Source organism: Vitis vinifera, chromosome 13 (genome assembly GCF_030704535.1).
Source record: "Vitis vinifera cultivar Pinot Noir 40024 chromosome 13, ASM3070453v1".
Classification (NCBI taxonomy): Eukaryota; Viridiplantae; Streptophyta; class Magnoliopsida; order Vitales; family Vitaceae; genus Vitis; species Vitis vinifera.
In genome coordinates this window covers 8,077,336-8,093,226 of record NC_081817.1, presented here as the reverse complement: position 1 = coordinate 8,093,226, position 15,891 = coordinate 8,077,336, and the positions used below count along the sequence as shown (strand labels likewise).

Sequence of the window (15,891 nt, the reverse complement as noted above, 5' to 3'; positions counted from 1 at the left end):
ATACAATGTTTATTATGATATGGGGTATAATATTTAACACTTTGAATAATTATTACTATTTTGTTAATTTTATAAGACATCATGAGGGATGAAAAATTAAAAGCATTGATTCTATTGTCTTACTATAGTCATGTTATCGTCTTGTTTTTCACCTTTTGCCTTAAGCTAAAAGGAGTCTTATCGTCTTGACATCGCCTTTTGCTTTTGACAACACTGGTTGTATGCAATAAGCTGGAATGTACGAGTGTCTTTCCCGCTTTTGGATGTTTAGGCATTTAGGGAAGCATGACATTGAAAAAGAATAATAAAAACAATGAGGATCATTTTTCACAGGTGCTTAGAATTTCTTTTCCCTATAGTACATCCTCTAAGGTGAGCAGAGTCATAAGAAGCAGATTTACGCCTCAAAGACAAACAAACCAGAGACCAGAGTGACAAAGCTGTACCAGCAGACTGTTAACAAAAGAATCTGAAGCCAAGGAGGATTTGAGGTTCAATTCTTAAAGCCAAGTATGGAGAGGGAGGGGGAGAGAGAGAGAGAGAGAGAGAACAGGATGACATGAGAAAGAGTTGAGTGATCAGGAGAGGAGCAGCAGCGAAGTCGCAATGATATGGTGGGGCAGGAATTCATGCATTTATTTGGATGCAAAAAAGGGCAGACAGGAAGGATAGAGATGTAAAGAAGGTGAAGAATAGAATGAAAAAAGGGGTTCTGTTAGCAGACTTGATCTAAAATAAAATTGCATTTTCATTTTAATTTACTTTCAAACAAAAGAGAGGTGCTAAAAGGGATTTCAAATAGTATTCTAGAATTTCATGAAGACGCCACTATATATCCAAGATGTCAACCTCATAGTAAGGTGCAGATACATGTTTTTTGATGAGAAACAACAAATTGATATATTGAATTAGGAATTAAAAAGTACAATGGAAGGATGAGGAATTCTCCTACAAACAAAAACTAAACATTAGGAATACCAAAAACCATAAATCATAAGGTAATTACAAAAGCAACCTCTCCTTACTAACCCACACCCTTGGAACCACACACCGCTAACCAATCAAGTTGAATCACATTAAGGGGGATGCCCTTAAAAGTTGTGATGCAAGAAGCCCAAAAAGAAGCAAGGAAATGAGTAGTATCCTAAAGACCTTATGAGGACCTTGCCTTGTCCTCAAAAATTCTAACATTTCTTTCCCACCACACAACCCAAATTAAAGTAATACAAGCAGTTTGCGACAACACTAGGCCACTCTTGGAGCAATACAAGCAGTTTGCCACAAGGTGCAGATACATGAATAACTTCCAGACTAGAGTAACAAATCAAATTAACTGGTAAAGGATACTGCACATAAGCTTAAAATATAGAAAGTGATTAAAAACAAATTAAAAGCAAAACTTACTATTTTGCTGAACTTCTCAATTGTTGCCAGTGGTATCGTGCCAAGTGGAATGATATCTCTAGTTCCCTCGCGCTTGAAAAGGAAAATAAAAAACATAAATAAAGGTACATCATGGACAAATAAGGACATAAATAAACAGAAGTGGATACACTATATGAAGTACATTTAATGGGTCAGGTTATTAAACTATAATTTTTTTTGTAGGTAAGTATTTTTCTCTTTTTTTCTAACCCCCACTGGGACTCGAACCTAGTGCCTCCCACAATTCCACCCAACCCCTTACCACTTGAGCCAGGACTCAAGGGCCAGATTGTCAAACTATGATAGAATGCCCTATATAATAAATTTCTTAAATCGATGACATACATTTGGCAATAAAGAAATTAATTTATCCAAATCAAAATAGTACATGAAGCCATTAAGGAGAATTCTCAAGAAAAATAATTCAACTGTTTCTATCATGGATGATTAGCCATCTGAACTGGAAACAGGCCCACTACAAAGAAGCCATAAAAGTAGGATTGCTCTCATACCCAAAACTCAGCAGGTAGCCACCAGACATGGTTGAATTTCAATTAACAATGAATGCTCAAGCAGGGATCTAATGAGCTCACCTCGTTCAAGCTCTTAGGCTCGACTTCCTAAGTCCCATAACATTCAAAATGAAGCTTTGATGAAGCTTAACACAGCACAAACCCCTCCAAGGGTAAAACATATTTGTAGGCTTTTTGGCCATTTTCATTTATTTTTATATAACAAACTAACTTGTAGAAGAAACAGTTGAGACCAACCAACTTCCTATCTTTCTCAACATCCTTGCCCTAGTTGTCTTTGTCTTCTACAAGTCCTAACATCTCTAAAAATTAAATTCACATCAAGCCCACCTCCCTGTCCTGATTCAGTACCATTTAAATACTTGAAAACAAATCTTTGTTTGAAACCTATTAATTCTTCCTAAACTCATTCTAAAATCCTAGCACCTAAGGGCCATTTTTGGTGTGCAGGATAAGAACATGAAATAGGGTGCAAAAATCCTATTTCCATGTTTAGTTGAGAATTGAATAGGATAGGTAGTGAAATAACATATCATAAACCTTATTATCTTCTCTGCTCTCCCCCATTGCTTCAAACATTTTCTTTCTCTCAATAATCACTTTGTTACACATAAAATATTGATCCCAAAAAAAAACAAATTGAAGATGTTACATGTACAATATAATCTAAGTTAATATTAATATATAATACATCTTACTATATAAAACAATTTTATATATTTATTATATATTATTTACCAATATTATGTAGTATATCTTTTATTTATCAAATTAAATATAATATTATCTATAGAACTTTAAATATTTAATCATGCATAAAGAAATAAAAATAATTATTAAAAATAAATGAGGCAATGATATCCAAATGATGTTCAACATGAGAAAGGTTTCATATTTTTTTCTAAATACCACATTACTAGAATGAGATATACTTCCTTTACAATATTAAACTCAAATCCAATCTATATCCTAAGACAAACCAAACACTAGCATAGAATATCATATTCAAATATGTATATCTTATCCTATCAAAAACTACTTATCCAGTGTAACAAACATAGCAAAAACACTATAAAAACCTATAAAAGAAACTAAAAGGAAAGAGAAGGGTTAGCATGTTTTCCAAGTTCTTTAGAATTTTTTTTTTTTTTTCTTTTTTTGATAGGTAAAATATGGGTATATATTAACAGCACCTAAGTGAAGGGAACATTAAAGCACACAAAATGCATACAAAAGGCACCACTAGGAGAGCAAAAAGAAGAGAGAAGAACAAAAAATACAAGCTTGCTCTCCTTACATAGATCTAAGCCTATCACAGTTAAAAAATTATCAGCTATGTACGCTATAACCCATTCCAAAAAAGTACTCATGATAGCAAATTTGATTGCTTGATCAAAATGTTCAACAACTCCTATTCCATTTTTTCTATAGAGTCCAAAACAAGCACAATAGGGTGACCCTTCAAGCCTCTTTTAGCGTCTCTTCCACGAAAGATCCATACCAATTAAGCAAAGTTCCTCTTACCGTAGAATGCAACACCCAAGCCACTCCAAAAAAATTAATTAACTGCCACAAGATACTTCCTTTAAGGAAATGAAAAAGCATGTGGTTAGTCACATGTAGGAAAGGGCAGTGTACACACATAGCATACAAAATGCACCATGGCAGAAAAGCAAAGAAAACAAGAAAAACCATCCAAACCCACCACCTAACACCCAAAAAAAACACTTACCCAGCCATATCTCAAGCCCACCCCCCCAACTTACCACCCCAATTAATGACTCATCTTGAAGTCCTAACTGAACAATAGCTTGATCCCCATTGCCTCCTCCACCTAGCTGATATAAATATGAAATTGTTTTGTTGAAAAGTTTTGGTTGTTTTAGCATGTTTGAACTCAAAAGTTTTTATAAAAAAAAAATATACATTGTATCTCATATTTTTAATCTTAATTGAAAATGTTTGATCTATGAAACCACATTAATATTCCTTATTAGACTATGAATCTATTCCCTTCCATTGACAATTTTTCAAGTACTCTCAGTTCAAGCGAGAAGTAACGGATAGGCCGAGAAATTGTCTTTATTAGGATTTTGGTTTAAACTTTATTTTGGATATTCTTTAGACATTAGAATTTAATTATGATTTGAGTTTAGAGTTATTGAACAATAGCACTTTAGTTGATGTATTAGTTTTAAAGTTGAGATTTAAGGATTATAGAATTTATTCATTTTACTACTCTAAACAGGAATTTAGTCATCGGCAACCATCCAATTACAAGAGAATTGTTTGAGTCAATTTACACTTTGAGTCTTCCGGATTGAGATGTGAAATGACTGTCACGCCCTTGGAGTAGGTCTTAGGACATGACAAACTAGCACTTGAACAATCATCTAACGAACCCTTGTCTCTTGTAAACAAACAAGGACCGACCTCTAGGATCTAATAAGAGACCTAATTATCTTTTGTTTCTCCTCGTCATTGGCCCCTCTAACATTACAAGAGAGAATCATTTACTTAATCGACAAACAAGAGCAAGCTCCCAACCGCTCTTCACACATCTCCACTCTTTTCCATTGGAGCAACCATAATTAAACGAGCATTCTAACTTACGAAGCTCCCCCTCAAAGAAAAAAGCACAGGAAGGCTTCCTCTTCTTACCCAAAGCTGAAATGTTTCTCGCTCTTTTAGCCTCCATCTTCCTCAAAAGAGAAACAATCTCCTTTTCGAAACACTCCAAACACATAACTTTCAAGTATGATCTATAAAATTAAATTAAAAAAATAAAATAAAATGAAAAAATAAACACTTCCTCACTCTTTATGTTCCCCTATTTCTATCTAAAGATTTTTTTATTTTTTATGAGAAATTATTAACACGCATAACTTACTTTTATGTTCCTAGACTTTTGTCTTTTTTCTTTTGCTTTTTGTTGTTGTTGTTGTTGTTGTTGTTTAGATGTGTATATATAAGTGAATTATTAATATATAGACACCTTATAACTTTGGGATTCAAAGTTTAGAATGATTCCAATAGTAGGGGGCATTGAACCCCATGCTTTCTAAGACAATTTTCTGATTGGAGTTGGATAGTGTAGAGTTACTCCTCATTCAAAAAGTGGTATGCACAAGGATGGTAAGGATGATGTCCTATTGTGCCAAGGATGGGATGCTTTCAATCAAATCTTTCTATTAATCCTTAGAGACTAAGAGGGTGGTTCTTTTCCTGCCAAGGTAGTTTGGGTTCAAGTAATCCTACCAAAGTCAATTTCTTTGCTTGGAAAAAGATTCTAACCATTGATTAGCTTTTGGAGGAGAGGATGGACATTAGCAAGTCAGTGTTAATTGTATCAAGATGAGAAACTAATTATATTCTCATCCATTATGGTAAGCTAAGGTCTTATGGCATCTGACCAGATTCTATAATTGAGAGGGTATTTTCAAAATAATTTCCAATGGAAATGATATGTGTGTGTGTGTGTGTGTGTGTGTGTGTGTGTGTGTAGATATCTAGCTCACTTGAGAAGTCAGCATCTAGAAAGTACTTGAACCCCCCTATAAACATTATAGTTGGGCTTGAACTTTTCCAAGAAAGATGGCTTGAACTTGACTTGTTATAAGATCAAAATTCATGTATGCAGCAGAACCTAACCTATATAGGATTCTCAACTCCAATATTTAAATTCCTTCCTTTTCCAGCTCAACAGCAGTTTCTAGTTTTCAGAACAACTTCCAATACAGTTATGCATTGTTCCATCTCTTCTTCTCCTCTAGCATGTTTTGTTGAGACATGCAATAGCAAAGATATATTGGAATGCTGAAATTTAAACGCCACCCTCAGAATGCAACGCACATTAAACATGTGATACACCCTAAATGTCAGGAAAATGAATTCAAGACACTAGAAAACTTACCAGAAAAAAAAGACGAAAATTGGTCACCAACAGGGTACCTGCCTCATCAGTATTAACCAGAACAACCCCTTGTCCCTGGAAGCAAAACCAAAAACAATCAATGAACTTCATCCATGACATAAGCATAACCAAATAATCAAATAAAAGGAATAAAGTAACTTTAAAATGGTACCCTAAATCATTAAATATTTTCTATATTCTGTTAATACATGATAGGAAGTTACCCTCATTCTAGTCATTCCTCAATGTGATCAGAGGATGTATATTTTTGGGAAGGATTTCACATCCTTCTCATGTAACTCTAACACGGTATTAATGAATTTTTGTTTCGGATCAAAAAAAAAAAAAAAAAAAAATCTGATGGAAGATCCATCACTAGAAATTTTATAAAGAGAACTTCTCTTTCAGCTGCACATTTGTGCCATGGAAACAGTTTTGCGTGGTTTCTCAATCCACCAGATAAACATTTTCTGATTCAGACCCAAATCTAAATATCCTCATCTCATATATTCTAGTAACTTCTCTTGCACTATTTGAAGCGAAAATTGTCTTATCTTTTTTTATAGGATAAAATTCCCTGGTGTTACCCTATCGGGAAAGTATTAGGCTCTACACTCACAATGCCCTTAGTATTTCTCATTGTCCGTTGGAGGCTTTCTTACTGCATTTACTCCACTATGCACATGCATTTGGTGCCTCTAGTTTGTCAATCAGCCAGTTTTTGACAACATAAATGATGGGAGAAAAAAATGAAAAAAAAAAAAAAAAAATCAAATAGAACAAAAGGATGGATCAACGTTGTAAACCATAAGTTAAAATTTCTTTCATCTGGTTAATCAAAACTGTCAACCTTTCCATTAGCAAAGATGGAACATGAAGGAGTGCTGAACTTGGTGTGTACCCTCATCAAATTCAATGTGTAGATTTGGTACCATAAGCTGGTGAATGAAGACTGATAAAGATTCTTATCCAAAAAAAAGGGGCAGGGACAAAATAAAGATTTAAAACAAAACAAGATCACAAACCTCGTTGATAGAAAGTATAGATGCACAGAGACAATTTCAGTACATAATTGTTTTGTGAAAAGATGGCATCCTATTTTTTTATTTTTTTTATTTTTATCAGAAACAAACAAATGTATTAATAGAAAAACAAAAGAAGGATGAGAGGTCCTCCTCATGAAAAACAAACCTGATCAAAAGTAACTAAGCAACCTCCGCAAAACAAAGAAGGCTATACAAAAAGAACAAAAAGGCCTATACAAGTAAACCAACAGCAGCCCTTACAACCCAACCCTAACGTGTACAAATCGAGAGCCAACTAAGTTGAATTACACTCAAAGGGTAGGGTTTAAAAATGTATGTACAGTAAGCCCAAAAAGAAACAAAAAAAAATGAACCGAATCCCACAATGAATCCCATGTCCTTCAAGTGTTCTCGAAAATCCTAACATTCCTCTCTTTCCACACAATCCACAACAAAGAGAGACAAGTTATCCTCCAAAGAGCCCTTCCTCTAAATGAATTCCCAAAACACTTGTAGGATATCACCATCATATCACAAATAGTGCCCGACAAAACCCACTCCATAGCTTGTGAAAAAATCCCTTGCCACAATCCCAAAGCACTCGAACAATGCAAGAAAAGATGATCAATTGTCCCACTACTACTCCTACATAGGATGCCCCAATCAAGACTAAGGGCTTTGAAAGGTCTTCCCAACTGGAGCAAGTCGTTAGCATTTACCTTCTTAAGTGTCACTAACCATGCAAAGGCCTTAGATGGAACTTTTGAATTTTACAGAAAATTAACTTGGTAAAAGGGGACTAAATCTGGAAAACAGGATAAAACTGAAAAAAACAACTTAACTGAGAAAACTCCTGATGAGGACAGTACCCAAGATCTTGTATCTGAAATATAAGGAGACAGATGGAAATTGGACGGTAAGGACATTAATCTTTCAAGATCCTCAATCTTTGTATTTGTTAAATTACGCCGAAAGGTAAGATCTCAAGACAACAAAATGTTATTACCAAGGATAGTTGAAATAAGATAGTTTTTTGTAGTGGTAACTCTGAAAAGACTTGGAAATTGTACACACAAAGGTTGATCCCCCCACCACAAATCTTCCCAAAAACGAATTCTAAACCCATCACCTGCCACAAAATGAGTGTGTAGAGAAAACTTGAAGCAATTGTGCAATGGCCTTCCAAGGGCAACGATGTGACCACCTGACTCTATTGTTGGCGTCCCATCCATTAGGGTGTGTCCCATAGATATTCAAGATGACCTTATGCCAGAGGGTAGTACTTTCCTTAAGGTACCTCCAAAGCCATTTCCCTAATGAAGCTTGATTCCCCAAAGAAATTTTCCCCAACCCTAAACCACCAACTTCCTTGGGCTTACAAACTAAGTCCCAACTCACTAGATGATCCTTTTTCCCTTCCCCACAACTTGACCAAAGAAAATCTCTTTGAAGTTTCTCAATCCTTAAAGCTATAGAAACCAGGATCTTAAAAAGAGAAAGAAAGTAACTCGGGATATACGACAAAGAAGATTGAATGAGAGTGATTCGACCACCAAAGGATTAAAAAGTTTTTTTCCACCCATCCAACCTTCTAGAGACTCTATCTATCACGAGGTCTCAAAAGGAACTTGAATTTGGATTTCCCCCTAAAGGGAGACCTAAATATGATAAAGGCCACTTAGAAACTACACAATCAAGCAAAGAAGCCAACCTGATTGTTTGATCAAGTGTAATGTTGATTCCAAATAGAGTGCTCATATTTAGATTCATCCTTCTTTTTTTCTTTTTTCTTTTTTGATAGGTAAACAAAAATATATTAAAAGCGCTTGCAAAACGACGCATTGGAGTACACACGAAGTATACAAGGACAGGCCACAAGGCAAGCAAGAGAGGAGAGAAGAAGTAGAAAACTTATCATCCTACACAATAAAGCCAACCCCCTTAAACCAATCCCCCCAAAAACCTCATACAGCAAAAGAAACAAAACAACTCCCTCACAAGACAACTGTACAACCCCCGTTAATCCTCCCCTTTCCCCTAAAGGAGCACGGAGAGTTATTGTAACTAACAGCTCACTTAAGCTTTCGTAATTCCCTCTCGAGACAAGAAGCCAAAATCCTCTTTCCGCCTGAGATCTTAACCACATGCCCTTTTCTTTCCTTCAAATTCTTCAGAAAGGAACTAATCCCCGTCTCGAACCCCGCAACTAGCATCCCCACAAAGTCGTTGAATTAAACAAACTTACTAGGAAGGCGAACAAGATCCTCTCCCTCTAAATAGCCGACATGCTCCAGGGCCCTAAAGGATCCCAACTCCTCAGCCCTAATTGCCAACTCCTTACCCGAAGAGTTCTTTGAATCGCTTCCCACAACCTCCAGCAGACAGCCATCCTGCTGTAACATCTGAAGTTGCCTCCCAAAATCCAATATCCCCAAGATAGGAGAGTTAGGAAACCTATTTGCCTCCTCCACTAGAGCTTCATCCTTGAACTTCACATGAGACCATGACGCTTGCAAGACTTTCTCATCTACCTCATCTTCAACACACCTCCTGAACTCAAACTCTTAGGTCTCATCAAAAGGGACCCCCTTTAAGAAGCCCTAGCACCCCTGTCGCTCCCTTCGGCACCTCTAGAGAAGCATTGCCTACCCTTTTGTTTTTATAGATAAGCGCAGAATATATTGAAAAGAGGTCAGAAAGCCACAACGTATACAGGGAGTATACAAACTAGCTAAGCCTCATAGCCAAAAAGAAAGCAAAAAAACCCCACCAGCCCTTATCTAGAGGCTATCCACTCCAAGAAGCCTATAAGAGACAGCAAACTCTCTCCACTATACAGTCTCGCTCAACACCATAAATTACAGACAAAAGAATTTTTTAATTTCTAAATAGCTATCACCCCCCCCCCCCCCCCCCCCCCCCCCCCCCCCCCCTTACCTAAAAGAGTCCAAAAGATGTACAACAGTATAGACTTCCATATCTTTCTCCTTTTTTCCCCTACAAAAGGGCCCCTCCAGCTCAATAAGACCTCCTTTACAGTTTCTGGAAAGACCCACTGAACACCAAACAAAGCACATATCATATCCCACAGGACTTTTGCCACTATACAATGTATGAGGATGTGATTTACAGTTTCCTCTTCGCAGCCACACAAGAAGCAACGGTTAGGGAGTTGCCACCCTCTTTTCTGAAGCCTATCTAGCGTAAGCATCTTACCCCAAGTAGCCTCCCAAGCAAAAAACAAAATTTTTGTTGGAACTTTATCCACCCAAATGTTGCTTTTCAGAAAGTTGTTAGCCACGGTATTAACCACCAAGTTGTAAGCTTCCTTAACTTTAAACTGCCCGTTTCTTCCCCCTTTCCAAAAAACTGCATCTTCTTCTAAGGTAGGTTTGTAGCCCCTCAAAATATGAAGCAAATTACCTACCATATCCAACTCCCAATCATTGAAACCCCTCACAAACCTTAAATCCCAACCTCCTTGGCCGACATTCTGATCCCACATTTCTTCTACTGTGCCATTTCTATGAGCAACCATCCCATAAAGGTGAGGAAACCTTTGAGACAGCACTGTACAACCGCACCAAAGATTAGTCCAAAATCTGATTTTGGTACCATTCCCCATAGTAAAAGCCATATTTTCCCAACACCAATCTTTTTCCTTCAAAATCTCCTTCCAAACCCCTACTCCAAATGTCCCATTAGCCTTTTTGGTCATCCAACCAAAACCCTCTTGCCCATATTTCGCCAAAAGCACTTGCCTACCCTTAAATCCTCCTCCCTTCCCAAAAAGACCTCTTGCGTCTGACCCAAACTTAACGAGCCTACCACTTTGAGTCCAAAAGACTTTTGGGCTGCAGGAGCAAAAGGCCCAACAAGGCCTCCCGAGTCTTTAAAGTCCTGATCCCCTCTCAAGTGGGCCTCTACAACAGGCCCAACAAAGTTTTGGGTCTAAGGAGGGTTGTGGTTGCCCAAAGAAAGAGGCCCAATCTCCAACCCACCCATACCACCTACAGCACTGCGCCCCACCACTTCAGTTGTACTCTTTTCCCTTTGTTCCTGCTCCTCCCCTACTTTTACAGCCTTTGACCAAATTAAAGTTGCTTCTCCCCCTAACTGAGAAACACTACCAAAACTCTGCAACACTGCACCACCTGTAGGATGTGCAGGCTACCTTTTTTCTCATACACTCTCACAAGCGCGTGGACCACCCTCCACTTCTTCCCTATCCTCCTGACCATAATGCCCATTGCAACTACTGCTTGAAGATTCCATAGAAACCCAAGGTGGAGCTTCCCACCACAACTGAACAAAAAAATTGAAGCATCCCACATCTATTTGCAGAGAACCAGGCAAGACTCTTCCGTCATTCTTGACCAAAATCCTCGCCCATTGAAGATGAGACAAGAGCACAGTGTCCTCACCCATTGCGACAAAGCCCCCACAACAGTCCCCTAATTTTTTAAACACCTCCCGACCCCACAGGTGCAACGGAAGTCCCAACACCCTCACCCAAAGTTCCTTTAGAGATCCCCCTTTACGAAGACACCCTACCTCAAAATGCCGTCTTTCAAGGTGTAGAAAATTCTCCTTGAACCTTCTAGCCCCTCTAACGAGCACCCTTTCTACCTCAAAGCTTTCATCAAAGTCAAACAAAAGCAATGCTCCAAAAGTTGAAATCTTCACCCCTCCTCTCAACGACCATAGACTTGACACATAGTTCTTCAACCAAGAAAAATCAAGAAGTTGGTTTGACGACTCCTCAAACCAACTACCAAACACTTCCTCGAATTTTCCTCCCTACAACTCACCTCACCCCCCTCCAATTAAAATAGAACGACATCTCCCACCACCCTTAGATCCTTCTTGACCACTTCTGCAAAGGACCCAACAGCAATCCCTTCCTTGGGGATACTCTTCACCTCAACAGAGGAGCCCAACTCCTTAACCTCTGAAAAGGGAATAATGCCTAAGAACAAAGCTTCTCAGCTAGGACAACCCAACCCCCAAGACGACCCCTCCCTTCAGGAAAGATCAGTGAAAACCTTTTCACTTCCTCCGTCACAACAACATAGAACAAAAACCTCCCTGCCTGCCTCTCCAACTTGAACTTTCTCCCACCCTTCTCCCAAGGCTTATGCTACCTTGCCAAGACTTCGTCTCTACAACAAAATTCCACCTCTTCCAAAAGACATTGAAAGCTCAAATCCTCGAACCTAATCTAAGATGAAAAGCCTCTCTCTCTTTCCTCAATGATACCTCTCAGCTTCCCTACTACCACCTCTATAGAAATATCAAAGGACTTAGATTCCACAGCAAACCAACACGACCCTCCACGCACCGACATACCTTCAACTTCGGCAGCCCCTCGACAACTCCTCCATCCTCACTTCATGGATGAGAAATATAATTCGTCTTCAAATATGTTGATCTTGTAATACTTATTTAGGTTCATCCTTAGCCCTAGCAAACGCCCAAACACTAACAAAATTAGTTTCAACGAGAGCAGCTCTTCTAAGGAAGCTCTAGAAAAGAAAACGATGTCATCCACGAATTGTAGATGGCATCCCATTTGATAGAAAGTATTCTTGCTTTCACAAAATATCACAACTAATTGTTAGCACCGGTTCAAAGACCATTTAAGTAGGAATCTTTTTTATGATATCAAAATGGTATCCTAGCTGATACAGAGTATCATCACTTAACAAAATAAGACAAGTGATTATTATTGGTTCAAGAGAGAATTATCTACAACAAATAAAAAAATTAAAAAAAAAAGCTTCACCTGAGCAAGGACAATCACATGGACTGGCAATGATTGCAACCAACTTGAGTGATTAGGCAAAGAGGCAATTTAATAGGCTAAATGGATTGGACAACCTCTTGGTGGACTTCTTCATAGGAGGTAAAAGGTTTATATCAAATCTTACAAGGAGATGAGATCTTCAACCAGTATGATTGTTATAGCTAGATTTCCAAATTGGCTATGGAATCCTCCCAAAAACATAAATTTTTAGCTCCCAAACCGCACAATATGAATATGGACTCCAATAAGGGCAATACATAACTAGGAAAAGCTAATAATGATGCATGACTCAAACGTGACTCTTACATATGGTCTTAATTAATGATCATATTAAATGACAATGATTGAGTTGATGATGAGAATTGCAACATATCCCAAAAGCACTCTGCACCTTCACCAGCCTTGCAAAAATTATGTGATTACTTCCCTCATCTTGCAATAAGATCTTACTGAAATATCATTATGATGTCCTTGCAAATTTTTAAAATTACCCTACATTCTATAAGCATGCACATATTTTGTGTGTCTAATAGAAGAGATCTATCAACAAACCCAAGATACAATAATGAAATTTCTAATAGTGAAGACGTGTTAAGAAATGCCACCAAGTTGTCTCATTGAGCATAAAATGCAAACACCAAGCACACAAGATAGAGCAAAGTTATCATGGGCACACCTCATTGTCTTGCTACTAGGTATACACACTATCAAACCGTTTGTTGAGGGGTGGTTAGCAACCTGAGGTTTGGGTCCCCATGGAGAGTCCTAAGGGTTTGGCCATGGAAGGTTCCTCGGTTATCACAAAAAATAAAAAATTAAAAAATTAAAAAATAAAGAACCTATCACAGTTGTAAAAATTTAAGTTTCCAAAAAATTAAAGATTTGATTTCACATGCCAATCAAACCTAACAGGAAGATGTTGTCCAACAAATTTTGAGTAGAGAAAATGTAAAAGTTCAAGAGATGCTTGTGCAAAACACAAGATAGGTTTGAGTTTAAAATGCAAGGAGGGGGATGTGTTGTGGTGTTTCACATAATAGCATGGCTCATGATGCATCAAAATATATCTACAAAGTTCAACTCTAGGAAGGGCCCATCAGATGTCATTCCCTTGATAGTCTTTTTCTTACATCCACTCCACATACTTCAATTGTACAGGGGATTCTACCATTCTAGTAGCCTAGCCTGTACATGGGCAATAAAGGAAAGCTTCAGCATGAAGAGATGGCTATGTATGAGAGGACTATAAAGCACTCTTTTGAGCCAACTTTCAGTAGGCCGGTTCAAGCTCTCTTTTGAATTTTTACTGGTACCCACCACGGAGATGAGCAGAGAGGAGTGCTATACGATCCATATGGTTATTGTCTTTTCCTTTCATAAATACCTCCATACATGCATTTTTATAGCTTTGACAAGAAGCTAGTCCATTCAATAGCTCTATAAAAATAAAATCATTTAACAGGTCTCCTCATGACTTAAATAGTAATGTAGCTACACTTAATGAACTAAATATCCTTTTTTAACTATTCTTACTTTATATTTCATATAAATCATAAATGATACTAGTTTGGGATCAATTTGGAAATTATACTGGAATTGAAGCATTCTAATAGCATCCTTAGCAACCTTAACATGAAATTGAAGCATCCTAATAATTCATGATAACAATTCAACAAGTTCTATAACGTTCTTGCCAACCTTAGCATGAAATTGAAGCATCCTAATAATTCATGATAACAATTCATCCTAATAATTCATGATAACAATTCAACAAGTTTTATAACGTTCTTGGCAACCTTAACATGAAATTGAAGCATCCTAATAATTCATGACAACAATTCAACAAGTTATATAACGTTCTTGGCAACCCAATCCAGCCAAGAACTCAGAAACACCCTTTTGCCGCAAACATTCTGTTTGCACAGAAGCAGAATTTCCAATTTCCAATTTCCGTGCAATTCAAGAAAAGGAAAGAAAAGAATGGAACAAAGCTTTCACCGCCCAATTGTTTTCTCATGCTTCCCCCAATTTAAACCGAACTGCGACACAACAAATATGCCAAAAAGCAACAATTCAAACACTCTCCACAACTACGCACCTCAGCAACAATCTGCTCCGCCTCAAGCAAGCATTCCAAATTCCCAAGAGAAACCGACCTCGAAAACGGCTGCAAACAAACAAACAACCAACCAACAAAATCCAATCAAGAAAAGAAAACAGAACGAAAGAAAAGAAAAGAAAAAGCCCTAGAAAATAGGGGAAACCTCAATCTTGGTCCATTCGATGGCGTCCCAGCCAGAAGCACCCTCCATAGGAGCGTCAGAATCGCGAAGAGAGGTGGATCGAGCGCGTGGCCTCGAGGAGGCCATTGAAGAAGTAAGGAGCTAGCCAGAGAAAGAAGAGAGAGACAGGATCATCGCGGTCGGAGTCACCTGCCGCAAAAGAAAAGAAAAAAAAAAAAGACGATGAAACAACTACTATTTTACTATTTGCGCCTTCCTTCCTAATCTCTGCTGCCTTGTCGCCGCATTCCAATTTCTTGAGAAACTGTAAAATCCAGACATTAAAATTTAAAATATAAAAAAATAAAAATAAAAAGGAAAAACCGAAATAACCGATACCCAATCTCATGTTTTCAACGCAAGTTCTTTGCGAGATGTTTTCCTCTCTTTGATGTTTATGTGATTACGGGCTTTACCTTTTTATTATTTTAATATGTTTATTTTAAAATATTATTAAATAGATATATATATACATATGCGTTTTTTCCTTTTGTCGTTTTGTGGGTGTCAAGTCACGTGGGGCTGTACGTGGCTTGCCTTTATAAATGAATAGTTTAAAGGAAGTTGCGTTCGGATAAGTTCATCATTACTCTAATATACTCAATTATGCAATATTAATTTAAAAATTATTATTATTATTAATATCCTAAAATGAATTAAGGATAAAGTTTAACTTTTTAATTTGTAAAGTCAAGGTTTTTATTACATGCACACATTATAAATAAATTATAACATTCTAGAATATTTTTATTTAAATTACAATTAATTGCATTTCAAATTATTCTTATAAATTAAATGACCTATTGTGGACTGTATTTTTTATGTGCATTCCCATGCAACAACGCTTTTTATTAATGAAAATTTGATTTTTAGAAAAAAAAAATTTAGGTGGTGTTTGTTTTTTTAC

General features: G+C 37.2%; 1 protein-coding gene across 2 annotated transcripts in view; it reads right to left on the bottom strand.

Moving 5' to 3' along the window:
* LOC100252361 (phosphatidylinositol-3-phosphatase myotubularin-1) overlaps window positions 1-15,406 on the bottom strand; it is a 46,980-nt gene extending 31,574 nt beyond the window's left edge. Inside the window, exons 1-5 of one of the 2 annotated variants that reach the window (XM_010660387.3) lie at window positions 15,324-15,406; window positions 14,967-15,249; window positions 14,801-14,869; window positions 5,872-5,946; window positions 1,405-1,476 (exon numbers count right to left, since the gene is read on the bottom strand). In XM_010660387.3, coding sequence (XP_010658689.1) covers window positions 1,405-1,476; window positions 5,872-5,946; window positions 14,801-14,869; window positions 14,967-15,071 — 321 coding nt within the window. In that variant the 5' untranslated portion in view covers window positions 15,072-15,249; window positions 15,324-15,406. Of the gene's footprint in view, window positions 1-1,404; window positions 1,477-5,871; window positions 5,947-14,800; window positions 14,870-14,966 lie in introns of both variants that reach the window. The other variant, XM_059741469.1, reaches the window with a different exon arrangement.
* Between the last annotated feature and the right edge of the window lie 485 nt (window positions 15,407-15,891).